The sequence below is a fragment of the Hyperolius riggenbachi genome, chromosome 5, assembly GCF_040937935.1.
Source record: "Hyperolius riggenbachi isolate aHypRig1 chromosome 5, aHypRig1.pri, whole genome shotgun sequence".
Taxonomy (NCBI): Eukaryota; Metazoa; Chordata; class Amphibia; order Anura; family Hyperoliidae; genus Hyperolius; species Hyperolius riggenbachi.
Window position 1 is genome coordinate 57599492 of NC_090650.1, and position 26561 is coordinate 57626052.

Below are 26561 nucleotides of genomic sequence, written 5' to 3' on the forward strand. Positions count from 1 at the left end.
TCTGTCCCTTACCAGAGTTTCAACAAGAATGCTCAGTGAGAGTAGAGTAAATTAAAATCTATTTTGTAAGACTTCCTAAAGGTGGCCATACATGGTACAATTTTTCAATTAGATAATTTAGTTCGATTATTCTGTTAGATCGAATATAAAGATTTTTCCAGCATGTCCGATCATTTTTCCCGAAAAAACGGGATAATCGTTCGAATTTCTTGATCGAAAAAAAATAAAAATTCAACTTTCATTCAATTCGATCATTTAGATCGAATAAACGGGAAAATCGAACGTTTTTATTGTACCGTGTATGGCCACCAAGAGTGCGTTGCTTCCTAAAAGTTCCAGGACAAAGATAATATGCAGGTATCCAGTGTCCAAAGTACTCCTTGGCCTAATAAAATCATGCAAATTTGTAATCCACAGGAAATCCTTAGAAGCCGTAGACTGGTTGCTAATACATTTTTCTTTCTCCCCAGGATATAAAACTCTCTCTCTTTCTTATTAACACTCAGAAGGAAAGTTCTTTAGCTCTTATGGTGGCCATACATGGTACAATAAAATGTTCGATTATGCCATTTATTCGATCTAAATGATCGAATGAAAGTTGAAAAGATTTTTTTTTTTTTTCGATCAAGAAATTCGAAGGATTATCCCGTTTTTCCGAGAAAAATATCGGACATGCTGGAAAAATCTTCATACTCGATCTAACGGAATAATCGAACTAAATTATCTAATCGAAAAAAATGAAAAATTGTACCATGTATGGCCACCTTTATGTAGATGTGTTATATTTTGCAGAAAATAAAGATGTACATCCAGGATAACAGTATTCTCTTTTCTTTATGGTCTTCCTGCTTGAATATCGTCAGTGAAGTTAAAGGTAATTTTTCAATTATCTTATTTTGAACCGATAAGAATTATTATTTATAAAGCGCCAGCATATTCCGTGGCGCTGTACAATGTAAGAAAACAAACAAGGGATACATAATGATACAGACAATGATATACATCAAATATGAACACTGATACAAAATACAGAACTGCTGATTACAATAGCAAATTTAACATGATGACTAAAATGTATAAATGTCTAACCGTGTGCAAGCAATTAAATTAATAACATTCCATGTCACAAAAGGGTGAGAGCCCTGCCCTTGCGAGCTTACAATCTAAAGGAATGGGGTGGAAACAAGAGGTGGGGGAAGTATACAGTATATGTACAGGCAGTGCGTAATTAGGTTATTTAGTGGGTGCATGGCCTAAGCTACAGAATATGCTTGTCGGAAAAGGTGGGTTTTGAGGGAGCGTTTAAAGATTTCAAAGGTGGGAGAGTGGCGGATATGCTGTGGAAGGGCATTCCAGAGGAGGGGTGAGGCACGTGAGAAGTCTTGTACACGTGAATGTGAGGAGGTAATTGTAGAAGAGGATAAAAGAAGCTCGTGTGCAGATCTGAGATTGCGGTTGGGTTCGTATCTAGGGAGTCTAGTGAGGAGATGTACAGGGGAGAGAGATTGTGGAGAGCTTTGTAAGTTAGGGTTAAGAGTTTGAACTGAATCCTCTGGTTAATTGGTAGCCAGTGAAGAGTTTGACAGAGAGGAGCAGCAGGGGAAGAGCGAGAGGAGAGATAAATGAGACGAGCAGCAGAGTTCAGTACAGAATTGAGCGGTGCTAGTTGGTTAGTTGGAAGTCCACCAAGCAATATATTGCAATAGTCCAATCGAGATATAACAAGAGCATGTACTAACATTTTGGTTGTGTCATGAGAGAGAAAAGGTCGAATACGTGCTATGTTTTTGAGTTGGAGATGACAAGAGTTAATGTGAGGAATAAATGAGAGAGAAGAATCAAATATTACCCCTAAGCACAGTGCTTTGGGAACTGAAGTTATAGACGTGTCGTTAACATTTATTGTAATATCAGGCAAAGAGGTGGACAGGGATGGTGGAAAGACTATTAGTTCCGTTTTAATCATATTAAGTTTCAAGAAGCGAGAGGACATGAAAGAGGATATAGCGGACAGGCAGTCAGGAACCCGTGTGAGGAGGGAGTTCAGGTCTGGAGCCGAGAGGTACAGTTGTGTATCATCTGCATATAGGTGGTATTGAAAACCAAATGAGCTGATTAAGTTACCAAGACCATGCATGTAGATGGAGAAGAGGAGGGGACCGAGGACAGAGCCTTGAGGTACCCCTACAGACAGAAGATGTGAAGAGGAGGCCTGATCTGAATAAGAAACAGTGAATTACCTTCCAGAGAGGTAGGAAGATATCCAGGAGAGAGCGAGGTCCTTTATTCCTATAGATGAAAGGATCTGTAGGGCCTAGTGCACACCGGAGCGTTTCCGCTGCGGTTTGCGATCTGCTTGCGGGTGCGGATCCGCTAGGGTAATGTATTTCAATGGGCTGGTGCACACCAGAGCGGGAGGCGTTTTGCAGAAACGCATACTCCCGGGCTGCTGCAGACTTTGGATTGCGGATGCGTTTCTGCCTCAATGTTAAGTATAGGAAAACCGCAAACCGCTCTGAAAAACGGCACTTCAGAGCGGTTTGCCAGGCGTTTTTTGTTACAGTAGCTGTTCAGTAACAGCTTTACTGTAACAATACATGAAATCTACTATACCAAAACCGCTACACAAAACCGCAAAACGCTAGCTAAAACGCTGCAGAAAAATAAGAAAAAGCGTTTCAAAATCTGCTAGCATTTTGCGGATCTGCTAGCGGTTTTTGGTGTGCACCAGCCCTAGGAGTAGAGTGTGGTCGACCGTGGCGAATGCTGATGACAGGTCTAGAAGGATGAGTATGGAATAATAGCCTTTGGATTTAGCTGTGAGGAGATCATTGGCTACTTTGGTGAGGGCTGTTTCTGTGGAGTGGTTTGGCCGGAAGCCAGACTGGAACTGATCAAGCAAGGAATTTGCAGATTAATACTGACTTAGTTCAGCATGAATGTGGCGTTCAAGTAATTTATGCAAATGGGAGAAGTGACACTGGGCAGTAGTTAGCAAGATCAGTGGGGTCTAGAGATGTTTTTTTTAAATAGTGGTGTTACAACAGCCTTCTTGAGTGAGGATGGAAAAATTCCAGTGGAGAGGGATAGGTTAACTACTTTGGCCTCCTGGACGTACTAGCTACGCCCAGGAGGCCATGTGCGCGTCCGCGCGCTCCCGGCCGCGGATCGTTAGCCCACGAATCAGTGTATCGGGCTATGCTGCCCGATCACTGATTCCTCTCCCCCGCAGAAAAAGCGACAGCTTCTCTCAGAAGCTCCGCTTTTTCTGGCTGTTGCGTTTCCCGTGCGTCCCTCTAAGCGTATACTACGCTTAGAGTGACGTCATGTAAACAAACTCATGGCCGCCATTTTGTGGCCAAAAAGTAATACTACATCTGAAATTTAAAAAAAAATAAAAATTAACACACATTTACATTATAAACACATTGTTTACCTCCCACCCTCCCAAAACTACCCAAATAAAATGTTTAAAGAGTAACTGTCAGGCTGCAGAAGCTAATTTAAACCTCTATTCTCCTGTGTTAAACAGTTTAGAAGGAAGCTCAAAAGCCATTAGTGAAGATAAACATTTCAGTTACCTTTGATGTGTGCTTATCTTAAAGTCTGTTATAGACCCATAAAGACGCAAGCCGCAGCTAAACTGCAAAGCATTCTGGGGCCCTCCCCTCGGCTGCTAATGAGACGGTACAGGAGCTTCTAATCAGTCCAGCGCTGCGAAGCACTGATAAATCTCGGGCAGACTACACTGCAGGAGTCAGCTATTGTTCCTAGCCACATGGCTCATTAATATTCACTGCACACCGTGTTGTTCAAGAACGAGCTTATCTGTGATCAGAAGCAGGCAGGACATGACGACACATTTGGCTTCACAAACATGGAGCCTGCCATGAGCTGTCAGGAGCATCTATCTCTGCATATACTATATACAAAATCTGTGAAATCCAAACGTGGACAGTGAAATGCATATGTAATGTAAGTACAGCCAATCTTTAGCTACTGATATATGTGTTTATTTTCTCTGAGACCCTATACCTAACAGCTCCTCTTTAATATAAAAAAAAACAAAAAACATTACAATAAAAAAAAAAACCATGTAAATATTTACCTAAGGGTCTAAACTTTTCAAATATCAATGTAAAGATGAAATATTTCTATATTTTTTTATTCTAAACTTGTAAATAGTGATAGATGCAAAACGGAAAAAATGCACATTTCCAAATAAAATATTGTCGCCATACATCGTTATAGGGACATAATTTTAATGGTGTAATAAACGGGACATATGGGCAAATACAATACGTGAGTTTTAATTATGGAGGCATGTATTATTTTAAAACTATAATGACTGAAAACTGAGAAATAATGCATTTTTTCCATTGTTTTCTTATTCTTCCTGTTAAAATGCATTTACAGTAAAGTGGCTCTTAGCAAAATGTACCCCCCAAAGAAAGCCTAATTGCATAATAATTAAAAAACAAGATATAGATCAGTTCATTGTGATAAGTAGTGATAAAGTTATAGGCTAATTAATGGGAGGTGAACATTGCTCGGATGCATAAAGTGAAAACGACTGAAGGCTGAAGTGGTTAAACAGCGATGTTAGGGCAGGGATGAGGGATGTGGATAGCTGTGGAATGAGAGGTGATGGGGTAGGATCCAAAGAACAGGTGGTTAGATGGGATTTGGAGATTAGAGAGGAGAGTGAATGTTCGGAGAGTGTTTATAACCACTTCTTTGCTTCTTCTTTTTAGCAACAAAGATCTAAATAACTGAGGTAAGTATCTTCATAACTTTTCTATTAAATCAGTCCAGAACCACTACAAGAGAATACACACATATCTGCTAGGTACTATATGTATCTTTGAGGTACAGGGGACATAAGAAAGGGACACTTGTTAGGAATAACACAGCTGACTTTACTTGCTGGAGGTATACACAGCTGACTATAGTCTAAAAATTAATGGTATAGTTTTCAGCATTAAAGTTTTGGTTAGCAGATTTTGGTTAGCAGATTTAGTGATATTCTCCTGCATAGATATGTTTATACTTCACTTTACATCTTAGGCAGTAGAAAACAAACACCAATCATAGGGCAGAATGCATCACAGCGGCTCCACATCTCAGTTTTGACAGGAATTTTGGTTAGCAGCTTTCAAACAGTTTTAGTCTTATCTGGACACTATTCTTTAAATAACACATTGCTGACTGTAGTTTCGCTTATGTTATGTTATTTCATCATCTCACTTTTTCCTGTTTACTTCTTTTCCATATACTGACTTAAGTTAAGTTTCTCTTTCTCTTTTTTTTTTTTAATCGACCCTGAACCTTCCCTTTAAAAAGGTATCTGAGCTATCTTTTACCACGTCGGATTACTCAGTCTGTAAAAGCTCTGACTGAATGCTCTCTGGTTTCCCCGGCAACAAAGTCACTTATCTTCACAGCCCACTCACATATCTCATCTGTGTCTCTCTCTGTTATATTGCCCTTCTTGCCTCTACTCGGTCCTGTCAGCTCTCCGTGTCCCCCTAAGTATATCACGATTGTCTCTGTGCAAAAATCTCTACCCCATCCTTCCACTCCGCTGTCCCCGGGCTCTCTGACAGGAAACCAGTTATTACTGTTTTTTTTTCTAACCGATCCCCCACCTGCACGCAGGAGAAATTTCTAGAAAAGCCGTGCGTCTCACTGTCGGTTGAGAGGGGCGTGCACAACTCACACGTGCAGCACCACCCTATTTAGAGTGCAGTGTGGCCATACTAGCTACTGGCCACTCACTATTTGCCAGTAGTCCAGCGCCAGCACTGTCGCGGCTAATATAAATAAACTAAAAAAAAAAAACACAGAAAAAAACTTTTTTTGTAGCTGGCTACAGTAGATCCAGCATGGGTGGGATATTTTAGGCAGCAAGTAAACAGTCCAAATAGAACAATAACTACATTATGATGACTAGACCACTGGGTCAGAGCATCTCCAAAAAGGCAAAACTTGTGGGTTGTTACTGGGATACAGCTGTTAGAAACAACCAAAAGTTATCCAAGGAATGACAGCTGGCCACATAGTGTTGAGCCGAAATTTTCGAAATTTCGCGTTACTATAATTACGCATGCGAAATTTGCTATTACGATGCAAAATTATGGTAGCGTAATTGCCATTAAAATCGTAATTGAAAATACCGTAAGCGTAATTTTCAACGCGTAATTTCGTGTTTCGTTCATAACGTAATTTCGCGTTAAACCATAACATAATTTTGCGAATTTCGTGATTACTTGTTAGCAGGGTTGCTCGCGAATTTTCGCCAAAGGCATTTTCGTCTGCATGGCGAATTTTGATGCGAAATATCACTACATGGCGAATTTTATATGCGAAATAGCATTCCGTAACGCGAAAACGATGCGAAAATTAACGCTTACAGTAATATGAACTATCGCAAAATTACGTTATGTAACTACGCTTACAAACGGTTGCATGCAAGGCAAACGTAATTTCGCGATACCCACAGTAATGCGAAAATTACGCTTACGCGGAATTTTGCGAAATCCTTCATTACGATTATGTACTTACGGCCATAATCGTAATTACACTAATTTCGCGAAATCGTAATTAAGTCATTGCGCTCATCTCTATGGCCACAGGATCATGCATAACAACTTGCTGCATATGGGGCTGTGAAGCAGCCAACAGCCATGGAGGCTGATTCACAAAGCTTTTCTGTTGAATTATCTCACCTTAGATCCCATTCACATTACACGCGTTGCTGTCCGTATTTCGGCAACGCGTGCAGGAGGCAGACACGTGCATAGACTGTTGTTCACACTGCATGTGTTCCGTACCAGTGCGGTGAGTGAACGCATGCTGCACGCATTTTTTAGCAAAAAAAGTGAATGGGATCAGGCACACAATGCATGGACACGCAGATGGCGTGCGATTGTATGCGCTGCGGTCATCTGTGTGAAACAATGTGAACGAGGCCTTACTTCACCTCCCTGGTGTTACATTTCTGCTGAATTTCTATGCAAAAAGTGGTTCAATTAATTTCCATCCATTTTTTTTCCTGTAACTTCCCAAAATGTGTCGAGCAAAAGTCTAGTATACATTTTGAGTATGTAATAAAAGTCATGTCAAAAAATAAATTTTCCCTTTCTGCCAGGCCACGGTTTTCCCCACTCTTTAGCTTTTTGGCAGAAAACGTGTTTTTTTGCATATACCAATTTTCACATTTGAGCTCCCAGAACATGTGAAAATTCGTATAGAATGCGAATTTCAAATGGAAAAACGCATGCAAAAAATCCAGAACCCTGCCTTAGAACTGATGGACGAGGCTGATTTGTACATACCTTTTTCAGCTATTTTTCCCTTGACTAGTCAGTCTACACCAGACTACCAGGGAGGTTAACTCTCAATGTATCTCTCCTCAAATGACAACTCGTGGTTTAGCTCTCCTTATTTGACTTAAGGTGTGTACACACACACTACTATAAGGAACGACAGGTCCGTCAGACCCTCCCACTAGGCAGGCGTTCTAGCAACAGTAGAGTGTGTACAGTATGTCGGCCGAGCAGATCGTTCAGAAACAGTGTTATCAGTCAGCCGACAGAGTGTGCACACGCTCTACTATCGCTGGAACGCACGCCCAGCGGGAGGGTCTGACAGACCCGTCGTTCCTTATAGTAGTGCGTGTGTACGCACCTTTAAAGCAAACCTGAGGCAAACCTAAAGATAAGTAAATCATACTACCTGCTCCGTGCAGCCTCCTGATTGAATTTGCACTACTCCCCGCCGCTCTCCATGGTCCTATTCCTCCTCCACGGCCAGCAGAAGGAATCTAAGATGTCTGTGACCCAGAAGTACTGTTCAGACTATCTGCGTATTAAGAATGCGTTTGAAATCAAAGAAACGCAAGTTGAAAAACGCATGCGTTTTTCTTGCGTTCTAATGCGTATTCTATTGCGTTTTGCACACACACGTGACCCAGGGAAAAAAAAAAGAATTATGGGAACCGCAGAGGGAAACGGACGCTAAAAACGCAATAGTACGCGTTTTTGATACGCGTCCTTAGACTTTCATTGCGTCCGTTTCTATGCGTGACGCACAGAACTGCGTGCAGCAATGCGGATGAGAAACGTATGCGTCTCATACGCATACATGTGAACTAGCCCATTCAAAAGCATTAGGAGCCGTTCCTATGCGTTTTTGGTACCCAGACACGTTCCCTGAAAACGTCCAGGAACGCGCATAGTCTGAACAGGCCCTAACTCCTAATGCTGGAGTGGGTGTTATGTAGGAGCTCATTAAGCTACCCAACAAGCAGCTTGTCAGTAGATTCAAGGAGGAACAGCAGAGGCCAGGTGGGACAGACATTAGCACCAGAAGGACACAGAGGCATGTAATTCAGCATAGAACATGCCTCTGTGTCCTATTAGGTATATGCAATCTGCTTCGGGTACACTTTAAAGGGAACCTTAATTGCCCACATGTGCCCACGCAGTCTCAAACCAATCCTCCGGGTCCCCCACAAGCAGCTAGTTTCATTTTCAGGGTCTGACCAGTCACTGGCCAGTGTGCCTGTGCGGCTCTGGCCATGCATGTACTCAATTGCGCTCCCGCTGCCTTGGCCTTCCTGCACAGGTGCACTGCCGAAAATGAAACGAGCTGCCTGCAGGGGACCGGAGAATCTGAGACAGTGCATCACAGGATGTCTGCAAGTGCCTGAGGGAAGCCCCAGGTAAGTGAAACTTTTTTTTTTTATTCCTCAGTTAAGGTTCACTTATTTATCACTCCTTATTTGTTTATCTCATGCGTTAGCTCTCCTTACAGTTAAGATGAAAAATAAGTAAGCTTTGTAAATCAACCACACTGTCACAACCACCTATATTGGCCACATGAAGATCAGTACTGGATTGGGGAGCAACGGAATAAAGTATCACACTTTTTCAGGAATGGTTTATGGAACATGACAAAGAGTTCAAGGTTTTGTCTTGGGCTCCAGATTTCCCAGAGGTAAATCTGACTAAGCATCTATAGGATGTGTATGAAAAACAAGTCTGATGCATCATATGGCCCTACCTTACAAGTTACGGGACTTTATCAAGGATCTTCTGCTATCATTTTGGTATTAGATAGTACAGGACACATTCTGGGGTCTTGTGGAGTCCACAACATCCCATGTGCTCATTCAGCTCCACAAGTAGGACCAACATGGTATCAAGCAGGGGGTTTAAATGTTTTGCCTGATAAATTTATAGTAAAAAAAAAAAAAAAAAAAAAAAAAAAAATTTTTTTTAGTCTACTGATTGCAAAATTGCTTGTGAGGGTTTCAAAACCTTACAATTGAGAAAAACTAGCTGCAATGTATAGTTGCAAAACGCAGAAATGGGAAGCTAAACATAACATTGCAACATGATCTTGGACAGAAGTTTAATGGAACAAACTGGGACAGAATACCTTTCAAATATTCCAGATTACATAAAAAGGTAACTGTGCACAGAGGGCTATATAATCTTATGAAGTTTAAAAAAAAAAAAAAAAAAAAATGTATTGTGTGTGGCCACCTTTAGACTGATTTGCTTTGATTAGGTCCTTGTCTTGCAATAGCACAGGATCAGGATCGTCAAATCAGAGCTTTGCATCACATGGTTCTCCGTTAGGTCAAAAGGACATGAGCAACACTAAGCTGTACCTTCTAACTAGGATTCATTTTTGATGCACTTTGGTGACTAAATGTACGCTTTAAAGAAGGGGTTCCCAAACTTTTCCAGTCAAGGGCCTGGTCAACATACTTCACTGCTGGGGGACCAGAGTATACATAAAATGATGTAGAAAACATTACATTGAACCTAGGCAGGGTAAACTATTAACTGTTAACACGTGCAGCCCTTATGTCTCCCATTTAGCCAAAGCAGATAGTATGCCCCAAACACAGCATGTGCCGACAGTATGCCCCCCAGCACAGCATGAGAAGATTGTATGCCCCCCAACACAGCAAGTACAGTTAGTATGCCCCCAAAACAGCATGTGCAGATAGTATTCCCCCCCCCCCCACAACACAGCATGTGCAGACAGCATGCCCCCCAACACAGCATGTGCAGACAGCATGCCCCCCAACACAGCATGCACAGATAGTATTCCCCCAACACAGCATGCGCAGATAGTATTCCCCCAACACAGCATGCGCAGATAGTATTCCCCCAACACAGCATGCGCAGATAGTATTCCCCCAACACAGCATGCGCAGATAGTATTCCCCCAACACAGCATGCGCAGATAGTATTCCCCCAACACAGCATGCGCAGATAGTATTCCCCCAACACAGCATGCGCAGATAGTATTCCCCCAACACAGCATGCGCAGATAGTATTCCCCCAACACAGCATGCGCAGATAGTATTCCCCCAACACAGCATGCGCAGATAGTATTCCCCCAACACAGCATGCGCAGATAGTATTCCCCCAACACAGCATGCGCAGATAGTATTCCCCCAACACAGCATGCGCAGATAGTATTCCCCCAACACAGCATGCGCAGACAGCATTCCCCCAACACAGCATGCGCAGACAGCATTCCCCCAACACAGCATGCGCAGACAGCATTCCCCCAACACAGCATGTGCAGATAGTATTCCCCCAACACAGCATGTGCAGATAGTATCCCCCCCCCAACACAGCATGTGCAGATAGTATCCCCCCCCCTCCCAACACAGCATGTGCAGATAGCATGCCCCCAACAAAGCACGAAGGGCAACCCCCCCGTTGCAAAGTGCTTCCCTCCATCCATGTCGGGGCTGCGCAACTCCTCTTGCTGCATCGGGACTGTGCAGTAGCCACAGGATCCCATCCGTGCATGTGCAGTAGCACAGAGTCTGCCCCTCTGGCTTACTGCACAGGCATGGACAGGCTCGCACTGCTACTATGCGACCACGATGCAGCAAGAGGAGCTGCACGGCCCCAATATGTTTAGCAACAATGCCTTTGCACTAATCTTCAGGGATAGAATGCTCAGCGACGAGGGGCATCAAAGCAGTGAGGGAAGCCTCAATAGGATCCTAAGGCTTACCTCTCTTTAGGTAAGCATCTCATTTTGTACCAGAGCTTTCGGCTCGGATACACTGTAAATAACAAAATCTGTGAGGCTGGCTCAGTGGTGACAGTATGTGAGCTGGATGATATGCGACATCATACACACATAAATAGCAGATGTCGGAGTCTAGCACCAGAACAAAGCAAAGCACGGTTACTGGCAATGGTTACTCCTTAGTCTAAAATTACATCCCAATACACTACAATGCAGCACAGCATGACTAAATATACTATTGCACAGAACTGGTGTGTTGCTTTTCCTATTACCCTTGTTATATCCTTTAAAGTGAACCTGTCAGGATATGACTATCAGAACTGTAACTTTTGCATTGTATTTAAACATGAGAGATGCAAGGCTGTCACCCAGATCCTGGCTTCAGTAGATAGTAAGAAGAGATGATCAATTTATTCCATATAAATGTTTCTTAAAGTGCATTATTGGAGAAATAGGATTAACTATCTGGTCAAGATCATGTCATATCACTTCCTGCCCAGACAGGAAGCAGAAGTGAAACATGGTCACACATCCTGGCTTACTTCACTATAGTACAAAAATCTACAATATATAAGAAATGTCAACACTACACAAGCTATTTTGTAGCAAAATGCAGTTAAAGGGTGCTGGTAGTTCGAACATTGTCTTCATCAAACACGGGGGCCTCTATTCATAAAGCATTCCCGCATGCGGTAATGCTCAAAACTGCTGACTTTACCGACCATTTAGCAAAGTGTTCATTCATAAAAGCTGTTTCCGCATGAAAAGCTACAATTCCTGAGCAGTGCGGGAAATTACCGCCTTATGCGGTGATTCATAAACATTAGAGCAGGCAGAATGGGAATGGAGAATACCGGCTGTTTAGATAATGCGATAAGCATGCGGATAACAGGCAAGCTAATGGAGACAGACCTCCCAGGCAGCAGCAGTGACAGCAGAGTAAACAAGGCATCCCAGAATACCAAGGCTGTGTTTTTTAACCCCTTGGGTACCTGTTTTCAGATAATTTTCACATCCGAAAGCCTGCATGTGTAACATTTCTTGAAGTTCTTCTAAGGTGTGGCAATTAAATAGATTGTTTAGAAAGACTAATAGACAGACTCAGCGCAGATTCAGGGCAAGGAGAGGTAGTTTTTTAAAAAAAAAAAAAAAAAAACACATCTAAAGGGAAGTTGGGGCTGCCTCCTTTATAGTAACTGTCTCTGCATGGAGAAAATGTATCAACTCACCCAGCATGGCTAGTAGTGCGGGAATTCCCAGACCTTTCATTGCAAGTGTAAACTTTTTTATGAATTAGTACACAAAAGTCTAAAATACTGATGCGGCGTTGACCCTCCAAGATTTTTTTTTTCCCCGCAAATGTTTTATGAACAGGGCCCTGATTGGGGTCGGCGTTCATCTGGTGGTTAAGTGGACGGTGGTTTGAACAGTTGTGTTAGAACACAAAAGCTCCATAGCTTTGTATGTAGTATGCAGTGCAAAGTGAGCATAGAAAGAAAGTTATGTGCGCTGCCTCACAGTCCACTAGAGAGATAAGTCCTTGACCTCGTATTCACCAGGTGAAGTCACAATATACAGTTCCGTTCTTCTTCGTATCCACGCGTGGCTAAGCGGTCAGAAGGTGGCAGTGCACGGAGGAGACGTCCTTGGAACTTTTTACATGATATGCCTATGTTCTTCTTCGTATCCAGAGTACCTCAGACAAAAAAAACAAAAACAGAAAAACACTTCATCGCGCAGACCATCGGTCCACCAGATCTTCCACCAACTAAAAACCCGTGTGGTGATTAAGAGGTAACACCTTCTCCTCGTGTTCCACCACCTGTAGGTAATAACCTCACCTTTAGCCTCGGCTGCCCAGATCCTACAGACAGCTAACAAAGCGTGTGAAATCACCACTTGCGGGTTCCAGCTTCCTTCAGACCAATCACGATGACTCACAGGATCCCGAATATGTTAAAAAAAAAATACATATATCATTGCGTAGGCTGCTAAAAAGCTCCTGGAGGGAGGTCACTAACTCACCAACTGGCACCGTGCTTAAAATTCTAGGGGACGACCAATCTACTCAAAAGTGATCCACCACCAGCAGGACCGTGCTCACCTTAACTCCAGGCTGCCCCAATCATAGACAGCTTCTTAGCATGTTGGTGAGCGATCCTCAGCACAGTCTCTTGCTCAGTGTGTCACTCCCTCCCAGTCAAAAACCAGTACAGGCAGCCTACTGCAACTAAACAAGCCCAATATAGTGTAAAATCATTTAATAAGATCACAAAAAAAAAAAAAAAAAAAAAAAAAAGAGTACTACTCACAAACATAGTAAAAATTCAGGCATATCATGTAAAAAGTTCCGAGGACGTCTCCTCAGTGCACTGCCACCTTCTGACCGCTTAGCCACGCGTGGATACGAAGAAGAACGGAACTGTATATTGTGACTTTACCTGGTGAATACGAGGTCAAGGACTTATTTCTCTAGTGGACTGTGAGGCAGAGCACATAACTTTCTTTCTTTCTATACTCTAATGTTGGTGTAAACATTTGGTTTAGCGCAGCATACCCACAGTGAGTGTTAGGTTCAAGCTTTAGGTGTGGAGCTCGCTAAGAATCAAATCATTCCCCCAGAGTGCAAAGTGAGCGACTGACTGTGGTGAGGATAGGGATGATGAGAGAGAGAGAGAGAGAGAGAGAGAGAGAGAGAGAGAGAGAGAGAGAGAGAGAGAGAGAGAGAGAGAGGAGAGAGAGAGAGAGAGAGAGAGAGAGAGAGAGAGAGAGAGAGAGAGAGAGAGAGAGAGAGAGAGAGAGAGAGAGAGAGGAGAGAGAGAGAGAGAGAGAGAGAGAGAGAGAGAGAGAGAGAGAGAAAGAGAAAGAGGAAAGAGAAAGAGAAGAGAGAGAGAGAGAGAGAGAGAGAGAGAGAGAGAGAGAGAGAGAGAGAGAGAGAGAGAGAAAGAGAAAGAGAAAGAGAAAGAGAGAGAGAGAGAGAGAGAGAGAGAGAGAGAGAGAGAGAGAGAGAGAGAGAGAGAGAGAGAGAGACTGTGATCGATGGTGTTTTTGCAAGTCCCAGATCTCTCTCCTCTACAACGCAGTTGTAACAAATGCAAACTCCAGGTTGTTATTTTCCCTGAGGTGTTCAGGTGAAAGGCAGATCCTCTCCAGGATTTAATGTTCCCCCTGATAGGGTTTGATGCAGGGAAGTGCAGAAATACTGCCGAGGCATAGACATCGCGCAGCAATATTACCCATTCTACTGGCATTGTGTACCTTGAGCTACGCCGCTAGCATGCCCCATGGTACTCGGAATAGCATTAGAGTTGCTATGGCAATGCATGCACTAACACGCATTACTGTTCTTAGCGTGCATTACTTAGCAATGGTCGCGCTAATTGAGTACTGCAGGTCACGGTAATAATGTAACTCATAGTACACAGTGTACTGAGTGATGTTGGTAACTGCACAGTAATATTACCGCACTTTCCTGCATCAGGCCCTAGGTGTGAAATAAAAAAGGTTAATAAGTTCACTCCAGAGCTGTCTTATGGCCCATACTCACGGGCTACAATTATCGCCGCAACACGCGCCACAGTATGCGATGTTGCACGTGCGCGCACCCCGAACCGTCGCTCGTCACTGATGTCGCCAGGCGATTGACGCGGTCAATCGCCTGGCGACAGTCGCCGCCGCAACTGTCGCTAGTCCGCGTGGGTATGTGGACTAGCAACAGCAACAAGCAGTAAATACCTTGGGCTTCCGTCGGGGGGAGGAGCAACAGCGACAGCTTCCGTCACATCAGTTGCCAGGTCCCACCGCCGTGTGTATGCGGAGGGACCTGGCGACAAGCTGTCGCTGGCCTGTCGCGCACACGCTCCCGTGTGCTAGCGACAGGCCACAAATGTGCCTCGTGAGTATGAAGCATTACTCTGGGAAGTGCCTGGTGTGATGCACGGAACAAACAGAATGTACCTGAGTTTTGTGCTTAAAATGCACTTGCTTGTGTCTTCTGTTGCTTTGATTTGGGACAAGCAGCAGGATTTTCAGCTATATATTTAGTTTATCACCCATCTAATGGCAATGTTTTGTTTCCTTTTGGGGGGGGGGCTGTTAAATACAATCACTGTCTCTAGCTGCTTGGCAGAAAGTCAGCCAGCGTGCCTCCATAGAGATTCCTCCTAAACTGGCCCCTGAAACAATCCATCGCTGCAAGCAACATTTACCAAGGGTCAGAGACCATCGTTCAGGCCCACCAATGCAGCGGAAAACGATACACTATCTGATCAGACTAATAGAATCTATCCGAAATTGAGATAGACAGGACTATTGTTTGTCGGTCCATTAAAAGGTACGCAATTGATCATACGGTCAAGTGTTTGGGATAGTGTACCGTTAATGTTAATGTGCAACTTCAGCTTTACAAATCCATCAGCCGTCTGCATTTCACAGTGTGAATGAGGCCAAAGTCTTATATTTTAGGCAGTGGCGTCGCTAGGGGCTTAGATAAGGGGCACTGGCCTGGAATCCTGTCTGGAGTACCCCGGATATGGGATGTGTGCCAGCTGTCAGCAGACCCGCAGCGTCCCTGCTGTTGCTATGGCTGCAGTGTGTAGAGGACAGATGCTTCCAGTTGGCTAGGATCACATGGGGCCGGGCAGCCAATAAGGAAGCAGTGCCTCTCTTACCATGTGATGGGAAGGCTCCCTATGAGCTGAGCTCAGCTGGAGCTCTATTGCCTTGTCCTGCTCTCTCTCCCCCTGGCGCGATATTTAACACTGACTGTTGCCTGACAGGGGAAAGAATGTAACCAGCAGCTGCAGAGGCCCCTCGCGAGAAATGCTGGCAGCCAAGAGGACAGAGTGCAGCTTGTGCTGGAGTCAGGCAGGATTGCACAGGCAGACAGATGTGAATACACAGCACTTCTGAATCATGTGTGCAGAAGTTCCCTATTACTGTGTTTAAATCAACCCCCCTCCCTTCCACCTCCTGCTCTCACTCCCTCCTCCCTGTGTTTTCATATTCCCCCTTTACATCTCATGCACTCTCTCCCTCCCCCTTTTATCCTATACCCCCTAGCTTACATGTTATGCTGCTCTTTACAGGGTATATAGTCATGTCACTGACTGTTTTCAGAGGAGCTCACAATCTAATCCTACCATAGTCATAGTCTAATGCCCTACTATTATTATGTACAGTATTTATATAGCACTGACACCTTCTGCAGCATTTTACAGAGTACATAGTCCTGTCACTGACTGTCCTCAGAGGAGCTCACAATCTAATCCTGCCATAGTCACAGTCTAATGTCCTACCATATTATTATTATGTATTTATATAGCACTGACACCTTCTGCAGACTTTATCGAGTACATAGCCATGTCATTTACTGTCTTTAGACAGTTTAAGCTTTGTAATCTTGTGATCAGTAACCCTAACCTGATACTTAACCTGCCTGGCGTTCTATTAAGATCGCCAGGGAGGCTGCGGGAGGGTTTTTTTTTAATAAAAAAAAAAAAACTATTTCATGCAGCCAACTGAAAGTTGGCTGCATGAAAGCCCACTAGAGGGCGCTCCGGAGGCGTTCTTCCGATCGCCTCCGGCGCCCAGAATAAACAAGGAAGGCCGCAATGAGCAGCCTTCCTTGTTTTGCTTACATCGTCGCCATAGCGACGAGCGGAGTGACGTCATCGACGTCAGCCGACGTTTTGACGTCAGCCGCCTCCGATCCAGCCCTTAGCGCTGGCCGGAACTTTTTGTTCCGGCTACGCTGGGCTCAGGCGGCTGGGGGGACCCTCTTTCGCCGCTGCTCGCGGCGGATCGCCGCAGAGCGGCGGCGATCAGGCAGCACACGCGGCTGGCAAAGTGCCGGCTGCGTGTGCTGCTTTTTATTTGAGCCAAATCGGCCCAGCAGGGCCTGAGCGGCAGGCTCCGGCGCTACTGGACGAGCTGAGCTCGTCCAGACCGCCCAGCAGGTTAATTTCATCCGCTTTCCTATAATTCTGCTCTCAAATTCCTAGCCTCACCCCAACTTGCCCAAAAGCCTAGCCTTTAATCTTTTCTAACCACCGTTATGTTCCTTTTACCTAACTTTAACTCCTTAACCTGCCCCCCTAACCCTGCTGTTGTCATGGGGTGGCTGGTGATAGTAGTACAAATCTGGCCCTACTGCCGGTGGGCACACTGGGATCCTTCGCAGCATGCTAGCAAGCCAGCCCTGAGCCCAGCATCACTGCCAGCTGGGCCTGCATCATTGCAGCATAACCACCAGTCAGGCCTCAGCATAACTGCCAGCCAGGCCAGGGAGCCCAGCAAGCTCAGCATCACCACAAACCCAGCACAGCATAACTGCCAGCTGAGCACAGCGCCCAGGCCAGCCGAGGATAAGACCGAAGCCAGGTGAGAGAAGTCTACCTAGTTTAAATACTCCATATTTATCATATTTAAGTTACTTCATTGCTAGGTTAACGTCCATTTGACCCCACCCATGACCACTCCCACTTTCTCGCTACATGGCCACGCCCATTTTACGCTACACTCACTTACTCTCCCTTGGTGCCCCAAATCTTCCAGGATCCTAGCAATGCCCCTGATTTGAGGTATGCATGCAAATAAAGACAGAAATTCAGACGTTTCAGTCAGCACACTTCTATCAGGTGGGTATCTCCACTTAGCGATAAGGGCAGGTGGATGATGCCAGACCTGGAGCTTTGACAGTAAAAACCAAGTCAGCCACAGCAGCTCCCATATTTACATTACATTCTCAGAGAGATAGTGTACAGCATGCCTTGTGTAGAAAGGGTGTTGTCTATTAGGCAAGTGGCGGGACATTCGCTAGACTTATTAAACTCAGTCTGCACAGTGATACAACATATCACTACAAGAATGATGTGCTTGTGTGCGCAGTATTTAAGTGTGTGTGTGTGTGTGTGTGTGTGTGTGTGTGTGTGTGTGTGTGTGTGTGTGTGTGTGTGTGTGTGTGTATACTGTTCGTCATGTTGTGCATTATGTTGGATGTGTGTATGAGCCTTTGGTCTATCAAGTGTTTGTACCAATAAAGGCTATCTGAATTTTAAAGTTCATTGCAAAATTTCTTGGTCTTCACTTAAAAGGAATAATTAAAGAGACTCTCTGGGGGGTACTTACCTCGGGAGGGGGAAGCCTCTGGATCCTATTGCGGCTTTTCCCTTCCCCAGGTGGTCTCACTCTGGCCCTCGCAATGCATAGCCGACAATGTCAGGCTGTGCATTACCTTACCCGGCTTTAGCGGGGGCGCTGTTGCGGCTCTCGGCTCGGAAATGGATGGAAATAGCTGATCCCTGTCGGGTCCGCTCTACTGCGCAGGTGTCTGTGCAGTAGAGCGGACACGACTGGTATCGGCTATTTCCGCCTATTTCTGAGCCGAGAGCCGCTACTGCTCCTGCACTGCAGCCGGGGAGACTGCCATGGGACGGAGGAGGACGGGGAAGCCTCGATAGTATCCAGAGGCAAGTACAAATCCCCCCCGGAGTATTTTTTTTTTTAATACAGATAGTCTTCAAAAACACCTGGTGCTTCTTGCAGCCCCCTGGAGACATCCTGTGTCCACGTAGTCCCGATTCCCGCCAGCCAGCAGCAGTGACCCCCACAAAGCTGGCCAGTCCCCAGCTGCTACGGGCCTCCTCAGTGCGTGCGCGGCTCGGGGCCAAGCATGCACAGTAGCCAGGGGCGTATCTGGGTAATATAGAGCCTATGGCAAACACTGAAATGGTGCCCCCCGCCTCACCCAGGTCAGAGCCCCCTTCCCCTCTAAAGACAGCATCCTTTCTCACATACATGTGTTATGGTTGCCTGTGTTTTTTGGCTCGGGATATAGCCATGTTCCCCAGATAACCAAATTAATCTGATCTGAGTGACTGTGAGGCACGGGGCAAGCATGGGACGCAGCACAGGGGTAGGCATGGCGCCCATGGTGCTGTGTCGCCCATGGCACAAGCTATGCCTCAACCCCTCTAGATACGCCTCTGACAGTAGCCGCGACTACGGTCAACCTTTGCAGGGGTTGCTGCTGCTGTCCAGAGTGGAGCAGGAGGACATTGTGGGCACAGGAAAACTCCAGGGGGCTGCAAGAAGCCCCAGGTAAGTTAAAATCATATTTTTGTTTTACTTAAATATTACTTTAAAGCCATTGCCTTTTTCCCTGGAAAAGAATGAACATTAAAAATTATGGCAAAGGGTTCTCCATGATTTACTATAAGTCTCTCCTACCCAACCTGCCTTCCTCGACATGAAGGTAATTGCCCCGCCTCTGCCAGGTGATGATATGGATAGGTGCACAGCTCTGAAAAGAAGTTTTCAGTTTTAATAGTTCAATTCCAACGACAATAATTTACACTAATCAACATGATTTCTTTTAGAAGTTGACTGATTGTCCGATACAGTCTTTTACATCCATTACACAAATAGCTATGTGCCGGTAATGTCAGTCAGGGATGCTTTGTGCCCATTCTACATGTGTGGCTTATATTTTGTTCTAAGGGCTAAACAGGGCATGACAGGTGTATAAAATTTCTCTAAGGGAAAAATAGCCAATGGCAAGCCAGCGACCATACCATGGGTGGGGGATTTAGTGAAAGACGTGTGTGTGAGAAGTACAACCAGGTGGAGCTGCGAAGAGAGTAAAAAGAAAGGGAATTCTCAGCACAGCTAAGTGAAATGGGTGGTTAGAGTAAACACAGGCTCACATCACTGTACAGCTCCTTTACTAATCCCACCAAAGGGCTTCTGTGAGATCCAACTGAAATGTCACCATTTATACATTAACCAGGGCAAATGCCACAGGACAAGATTCCCCCGCTACGTCACAGGCTGCTTACGTCAAACTATTTATGATTTTGACTCCTGTTAGGCATTCCTTAAAGATAACACAATAAAAGATTGTTTCCTAGATTTCAGTAACGTAAAGCAGACGCAGGCAGAATCCATAAAGTTATATCATCTGTAAGCGGAAAAGCCTTTGTGGCAAGTTAGTGAAAACTAGTGAAGTGTGAGGTGGTGTTGCTATTAGCAACCAATCAGCACTAAACATAAAAGTTAAACCTGACCTGCAGTTATAAACCTGTGAAATGAAGCAAATGCTGTCATGGTAACAAGAATTTAAAGCATAACCGTCATTTAAAAAAAAAAAAATATATGAATTCTGGCATCACACTGACCTCCTTATAAACAGCTATGCTTCCTGGCCAGCATCATTTTAAATTGTTACGTGTGCAGAATAGGGGGCCTATTTGTAAAGTGATGACAGTGGCACTAGGGCAATTTTGGCAGTGTTTTGGCATTGCTGGCAATCCCCCAAAATGCTTTGCCAATGTAAGTGGGGTGGGGGGGTGGGGAACCCATTAGTGCAATTGCGAATAGGGGTAATCGCAATCATAGGGCATGTAGCATTTTGAGCGCTCAATGCAAAATATATAAGCGTTGCAAAAGTGACTTATCAAAGCGATTTTGCAGAGCTTTTGGGGACAGAGCAATTACGCTTTTAAAAATTATTATACTTACCAGGTCTCTGTATATCATTCTTCCATCCATCCTAAAAGGAAGAGGTCACAGGCACTACTCTGCTTGGTTCTAGAGAAGCACCTATAAACTCTTCTTTTAGGGGGCAGGGCTATGGATGGAAGTCAAACGCCTGGTAAGTATAATAAAGTTTTATACAAAAAAAATACACAAATCACTAATCGGAATCGCGGTACAGCATTTCTAAGTGTCAGGTAATCGCAGGCGCAATCGCCCTAGGAATTGCTGCACACAGTGCTGCTGCAATTTTAAAGAGCTGCAGCGATTCCAAGTGGGTTCCAGGCCTAACACTGTTACTGCTTACAGAGCGTGCCCTAGTGGCTGCAGCTCTGGTGCTTTGGGTCTGCCAGGAGAAAAAGCGCAATATAAATGTTATTTGTCTTGTCTAGATCACGGCTTTAGGCCTTGTTCACATAGAGTTCCGTCCGCATGTCCGTCCGTGTTTGGCGTTTGACGCATTTTTGTAAAGTGTTTGACGATTTCCTGCACGCTATTTTTTGGGGGAACCGCTTTTCCAAGCGGTTTTGCAGAGCGATTGCGATTTTTCCCTTCCTGACGTCAGTGAGGAAGTGAACTCTTTGATCCGGAAAAGAATTAATACAATGTACTTATTCTTAAAACCTCTAACGCAATCGATGCATAAAGCGATTTTGTGAGCATTTGCGTTTTTTCCCTCTACCTTCCATTGAGGCAAAATCGCCTCAAAAATGGCCCATGCACTGCTTTTCTGAGCGGAACGCGGACTGAAACCTCCAATGTAAACTACACCATAGAGAAGCATGGTGTAGCCGCTTTCAGGGGGTTTTAGAAGAAACGTCCGCGCTTATATTTAGCTCATCCTGTACTACTTAACGCAACACATCGAAGGAAAAAAGGCAACACTCGTTTGTTAAATTTAAAAATAAAAAAAAATCAGCTTTACTCACCTGGGGCTTTCTCCGGCCCTTCACGAATAAAGGACGACCTCGAGGTCGTCCTCTGCACCGTGCGTGGAGCCCGTGACTGTGCCGGAGAGCAGAGCGGTCAGTGTGGGACATTCTGCTGCAAGGGGCCTGGAGAAAGCCCCAGGTGAGTAAAGCTGATTTTTTATTTTTAGCCTGATGATTCCTTTAACAAACAAGAGTGTTGCCTTTTTTTCCTTCGATGTGTTGCCTGATGATTCCTTTAAGTTTAACATTATTGCAATAAGCAATATTGGCTACAGACTTCCTATTGGCTGGAATAAATCAGATAGCTTTGTAAAATACAGGTGACCTGGGCAAGGCTGTGGAGTCGGTACAAAAATCACCCAACTCCGACTCCTCAGTTTATGAAAACACTGACTCTAGGTACCCAAAATGTCTGACTCCTTAGTCTAATACTTACCAGGGCTGTGGATTTAGTACAAAAATCATTAGACTGACTCCTCAGTTTATGAAACCTCCGACTCCCGGTATCCAAAATTGCCTCGACTCCGACTCCACAGTTCTGGTCCTGGGAGTATATCCCACACCCTCAATGAAATAAATGGCCACAATGGATATTTAGGGCTTGACCAAGGGTCAGCCTTCCAAGAGGGAGGGTCTTTGTGGTGATATTGTGGTGAAAAATCGTCCCACCAACCCACCCACAGCGTGATGTCATGACCATGGTCCTGACAGTTTGCTGTCTGTGAACCTCGTTGCATTGTGGGAAATAACAGCTTTTTCCAACTGCCAAGCAAGCAATATCTCCTTCTGTGCATAGAATGCTCAGCAACGAACATTCCATACAGATCACCTGGCTGGACGAGAGGTCACCACCAATGATACATTTCAGAATGTAAATCAGAGAGAGGAAGAATGTTACATGGGCAAACACTGGCTAAAAAAAATCTATAAGTTAATATTGTAAAAAAAGAAGCAATTTTATGTATTATGTTATTTTCACCACAGGTCCTCTTTGAGATGGGATACAAGGTACCTCAATGTAAGGCTCCTTAATCAGCAGGCCCCATGGGTGTTCCGACCTTCCTGATCTGTATACTTATTCCAGGTGCCTGACAGTAAAGCCAGAAGACCAGCATGACACCGAGGAAATTGGCCTTGGCGGAAGATTATTATTATTATCAGCAATTGTAGCCTCTGCGTTTCTCACGAAAAGTCAATTACGTTCTACCCCGTGACGGAAAACAGTGGCTCTGATTGGCTGGCAAAGAGAAGACCTTTAATTTTCCTTTCTTCAGGTTTTACTAGTTTATCGACAAACTGTTTATTAAAACAGCAGTTTGTTTCAAACACACGACCAGCATGTTTCAACACAGTGTCATTCAAAGCGAACAAAGCCGTAATCTGCAATTGTGGCCAAACTACCGGTCTCAGCATGTGATGGGCAGCGCCTGCTATGGCTTTGCATGCACGCGTTTGTAGTATGCACTGAGTCCTGTGGGAGTAAAGCACTTTACAAATGTGATTGTATTATTGTACACTAGCTGCAGCATTGTCGCTGCACGTCACACTGTGACTCAGATCTGCGTCCGCCCCTTGATGACAGATGACAGCCTGCCTTTTAATTTGCAATAAATCCTCTGCTGGAAGATTTGTCTTACCATGTCCAACCAAATCCAGATCAGCTCTCTGGTACAGCTAAATAAGGCAGCATATAAACCACACATCTCGTTCTCTTCTGAATTGCTGTATGGGGACCTGCTGTAGACCCCTTCCCCTACCAAGACGTAATAGCTACAGCCTGAAGCAGACCATACAGACTGATGTCTGTAAGGCTACATTCACACTGACATGCTGGAATGGACAATATAAATAACAATGCAATTATATTGTAATGGTAAGGAGTCCATGGGCTAGACTCCCTTACACTTCTACTGGCTACTGAGCGTTGCCTATTGGCTGCAGCTCAGGTGCTTTGAGTCCGCCAGGGTAAAAGCACAAAATGTTCTTGTCTGTACGTTCCCATCAGTGCATTAGCAGCGCGGTGCGACACATGTTAACTAAAAGCCCCCTGGCAGCCCCTTCTGGGTCGCCGAAGTCGAGCTTAACTGCGCAGATGCTGGCCAGGCTGCGCGGCCGGGAGCGCTCTGTGCATGTATATAACGTCACAACGTAATCAGCCTGGCCAGTGCCTGCAAAGTGAAGCCCAACTTCAGTGACCCGAAAGAGGCTGCGGGAGCTTTTAGGGAAGATGCGAGGGCAGAGTGGAGAACGGGGGGGGGGGGGGGGGGGGGGGGGACACATCAGGACAGTGACAGTGCATGCCTGTATTTCTCTCCCCATTTCTATAGCTTTATTCAGCTCTAGTATACTTTAAAAGTCCTTAATCGGTACACTATCCAGCCACTGTCAAAATTCATGCCCATCTCTAATCAGGAGTCACAACAAAGTGACTTATTGCTTGAGATTTCCCAACATGACGGAAAATGTCTAGACCTATTGGAAAAGGGAATGATGAGATTTTCAGCCCATGTGCACTGCTTTCGAACAACTGTTGGAGGAAAGAAAACAGATCCCAAGTGTATATAATCCAGAAGACAGGCAGACCTCTCCCCATCTGTAATTAGACATTAAACGGTAACCACATGCACAGGTGTGTCAGACGTCCTTAGGGGGAAAAAAAAAAAAAGACCCCATAGCACACTTCATTATATCTTGTAAGCCAGGGGACACTGTAGTTAAGTGTTTACCACAATTGCCTTGCAGTGCAAAGGTGGAAACTTCGAAACCCAGCCAGAACACTTTCTGGATGGTGTTGGTATGTTCTCCCTGTTTTTGTGTGGGTTTCCTTCAGGTGGTCTGTCTTCCTCCCTATTCCATAAACAAACTTGTAGGGAAATAAGACTTATTTGTTTCACCTCAACTCCTTTCTGCCTATTGTCTACCCATTAACCTTTTCAATCCCCTCTGTCTGATAGCTTTCCTTAATTCTTCTTGCTGAAAACCTTAATCCATTCATTCCTGGTACCCAACATTAACTTCCTGCCTACAGCCTATCCATGATGCTTCATGCTTATCCATGCCTAACATTGCATAGTGCCTAACTATGATTGGTACCACATTATGTCTACTCCCTACTACAAAGTGACACCCATAACCTAGCCTCTAACACTAATAAATCTGAAAGTAAATATCAAAACATAACAAGCATGATAGACTGACAGATAGGCTAGACAAGTAGGTTATTTCAATGGAACACTGGTCCTACAAGGCAGCAAGGACATTGGAACGTGAGCCCTGCTGAGGCACAACAGATGATGTATGTTGTTCAATGTTCTCTGTAAGGCTCTGAGAGAAATACAGAAAGCTGTGCTATGGGGAGGTGAGTGAGGGACCAGCAGATATTGGGTATCTGATGGCAGTAGGTACCAGCGCATCTTGTATACAGCAAGGGGGGCTGCTCCAACAAGAATCTGACTGATCAACTTAGACAGCGAGCATCCAGGAGTGCTCAGCTCACCGCCCAAACTGACTGTGGACTAACTAAGGCAACATACACATGTGCGATAAAATAATTTTGATTGAGCGACCAACAACCGATTGGCAGATAATATTTATAAAAACATAACGACCTAAAACGATAGTGACGAAACGGGCTTGTCTCACAAATTCATGCCGGCGGATTTCTTTTGATGACAATCGTCCTTTCCGCAAGGTGTGTATGAGATTGCCCGATATTTCTTAAGTTTTGTACGCATATCACAAGCGTGAAGAAGAAGAAGCAAGTAAATGGATTACAGAAGCTTTTCTTGGGTCTTTAGTGTGAACTGATAGTTTAAATGCGTAAAACATCTTTAGAACGATCCGTCATTCCTGCCAAAACCTACGTAGCAGATTGATGCTTAATTTCCAAAAGATTTTTATCTCACGTGTGTACGTAGCCCTTCTCAGATCTGAGTATAGAATACAGCAGCATTCCATGGGAAAGATACACAAACACAATCAAAGCACACAAGCCAGTGGAGGAGGAAAAGACAGATGTAAAAGAGTAGCTAGCAGAATCAGAGCCAGTGGCTCGCACTCACCCCACATCTTGCCCCAGCTCAGTGCAGCAGGCTGTCAGGCAGGGCACATGGAAAGTTCCCTCTGTGCTGCTGGATGGATTGGCCACACAACAGCAGCAGAAGCAGCAGCATGATGAATCAGAGAGCAGCTCCCTGAATCACAGTGTGAGCCTGTGCTGACGTCAATCTGCATCTTGTTTAGAGTGTAACATTTCCATTTCCCCGGCTGTAACCCGATTCCAGGAAATCACATGACGTCAGTCTTGTCAACCCAATTAGCAGAAGAATAAGCCATTTTCAGGAGAGGAGAAGGAGGAGGGCACAACAAGTTGCTGACAGGGGACACGCCTCTCAGCTGACATTTGCTAGGACCTTTATGGATCTTCTAGTGATCTCTCCAGTACTTTGTTACAGGCTGGGGAGGAAACTAAAGTGACTCCAAACTACAGGGGAACCACTCAAATCACTACATTCTACCCCGATCCTGTAGCAGCACTGCTGGAACTTGTGGTGTACAGCATGCAGGATTACAGAGCAGGTTTCCCTACCGTGATCGTCTCCAGCCTCCAGTCACAGCCAGCCATGAGCAGGGCGTGCTGGCTGCGGGCTGACGCCTCCTCCCTAGCGTGCGTGTCTGCTGGTAGCTGCTGACATCATCCTGACGTCATTGCCCTTGCAGGCTCATTCACGGGAATAATGAGGAGTAGAGAAGCTAGTTCAGACATGAGGCAAGCAGTCTCTAGAGTGGGACAATGGCATCAGCTGCACCGTGACTTGTTAAGTGACGTTAGACACCTCTCTGCTGCTGCTGCTGATGATGATGATAAGGATTTCTATGGTCAGATTTACAACCTTGAGAATAGTTCCCAACTGTCCCTCTTCAGGAGGGACAGTCCTTTTTGGGGAGCCATGTCCCTCTTTCCTCCTCATTTGTCCCTCTTTCTATGTAAATATATATACATAGCATACCTCCCAACTTTTTGAG

The 26561-nt window shown here is 44.8% G+C and overlaps 1 protein-coding gene and 1 long non-coding RNA gene across 5 annotated transcripts in view; one reads left to right on the forward strand and one right to left on the reverse strand.

The window, feature by feature from the left end:
• The window catches only part of CREM (cAMP responsive element modulator), a 39489-nt gene extending 13298 nt beyond the window's left edge, over positions 1 to 26191 (reverse strand). Inside the window, exon 1 of one of the 4 annotated variants that reach the window (XM_068235734.1) lies at positions 26125 to 26191. Coding sequence is in view for 2 of the 4 variants with exons in the window: in XM_068235732.1 (XP_068091833.1) it covers positions 15446 to 15497 (52 nt within the window). In the remaining 2 variants the exon portion in view is untranslated. Of the gene's footprint in view, positions 1 to 5453; positions 5615 to 15445; positions 15556 to 25597; positions 26052 to 26124 lie in introns of those variants that run through there. The other 3 variants (XM_068235733.1, XM_068235732.1, XM_068235735.1) reach the window with 3 other exon arrangements.
• On the forward strand, positions 17381 to 22862 carry LOC137519621 (uncharacterized). The gene is made up of 2 exons (XR_011021036.1): positions 17381 to 17451; positions 22521 to 22862. It is a non-coding gene; the product is annotated as an uncharacterized lncRNA (long non-coding RNA).
• Positions 26192 to 26561: the final 370 nt, after the last annotated feature.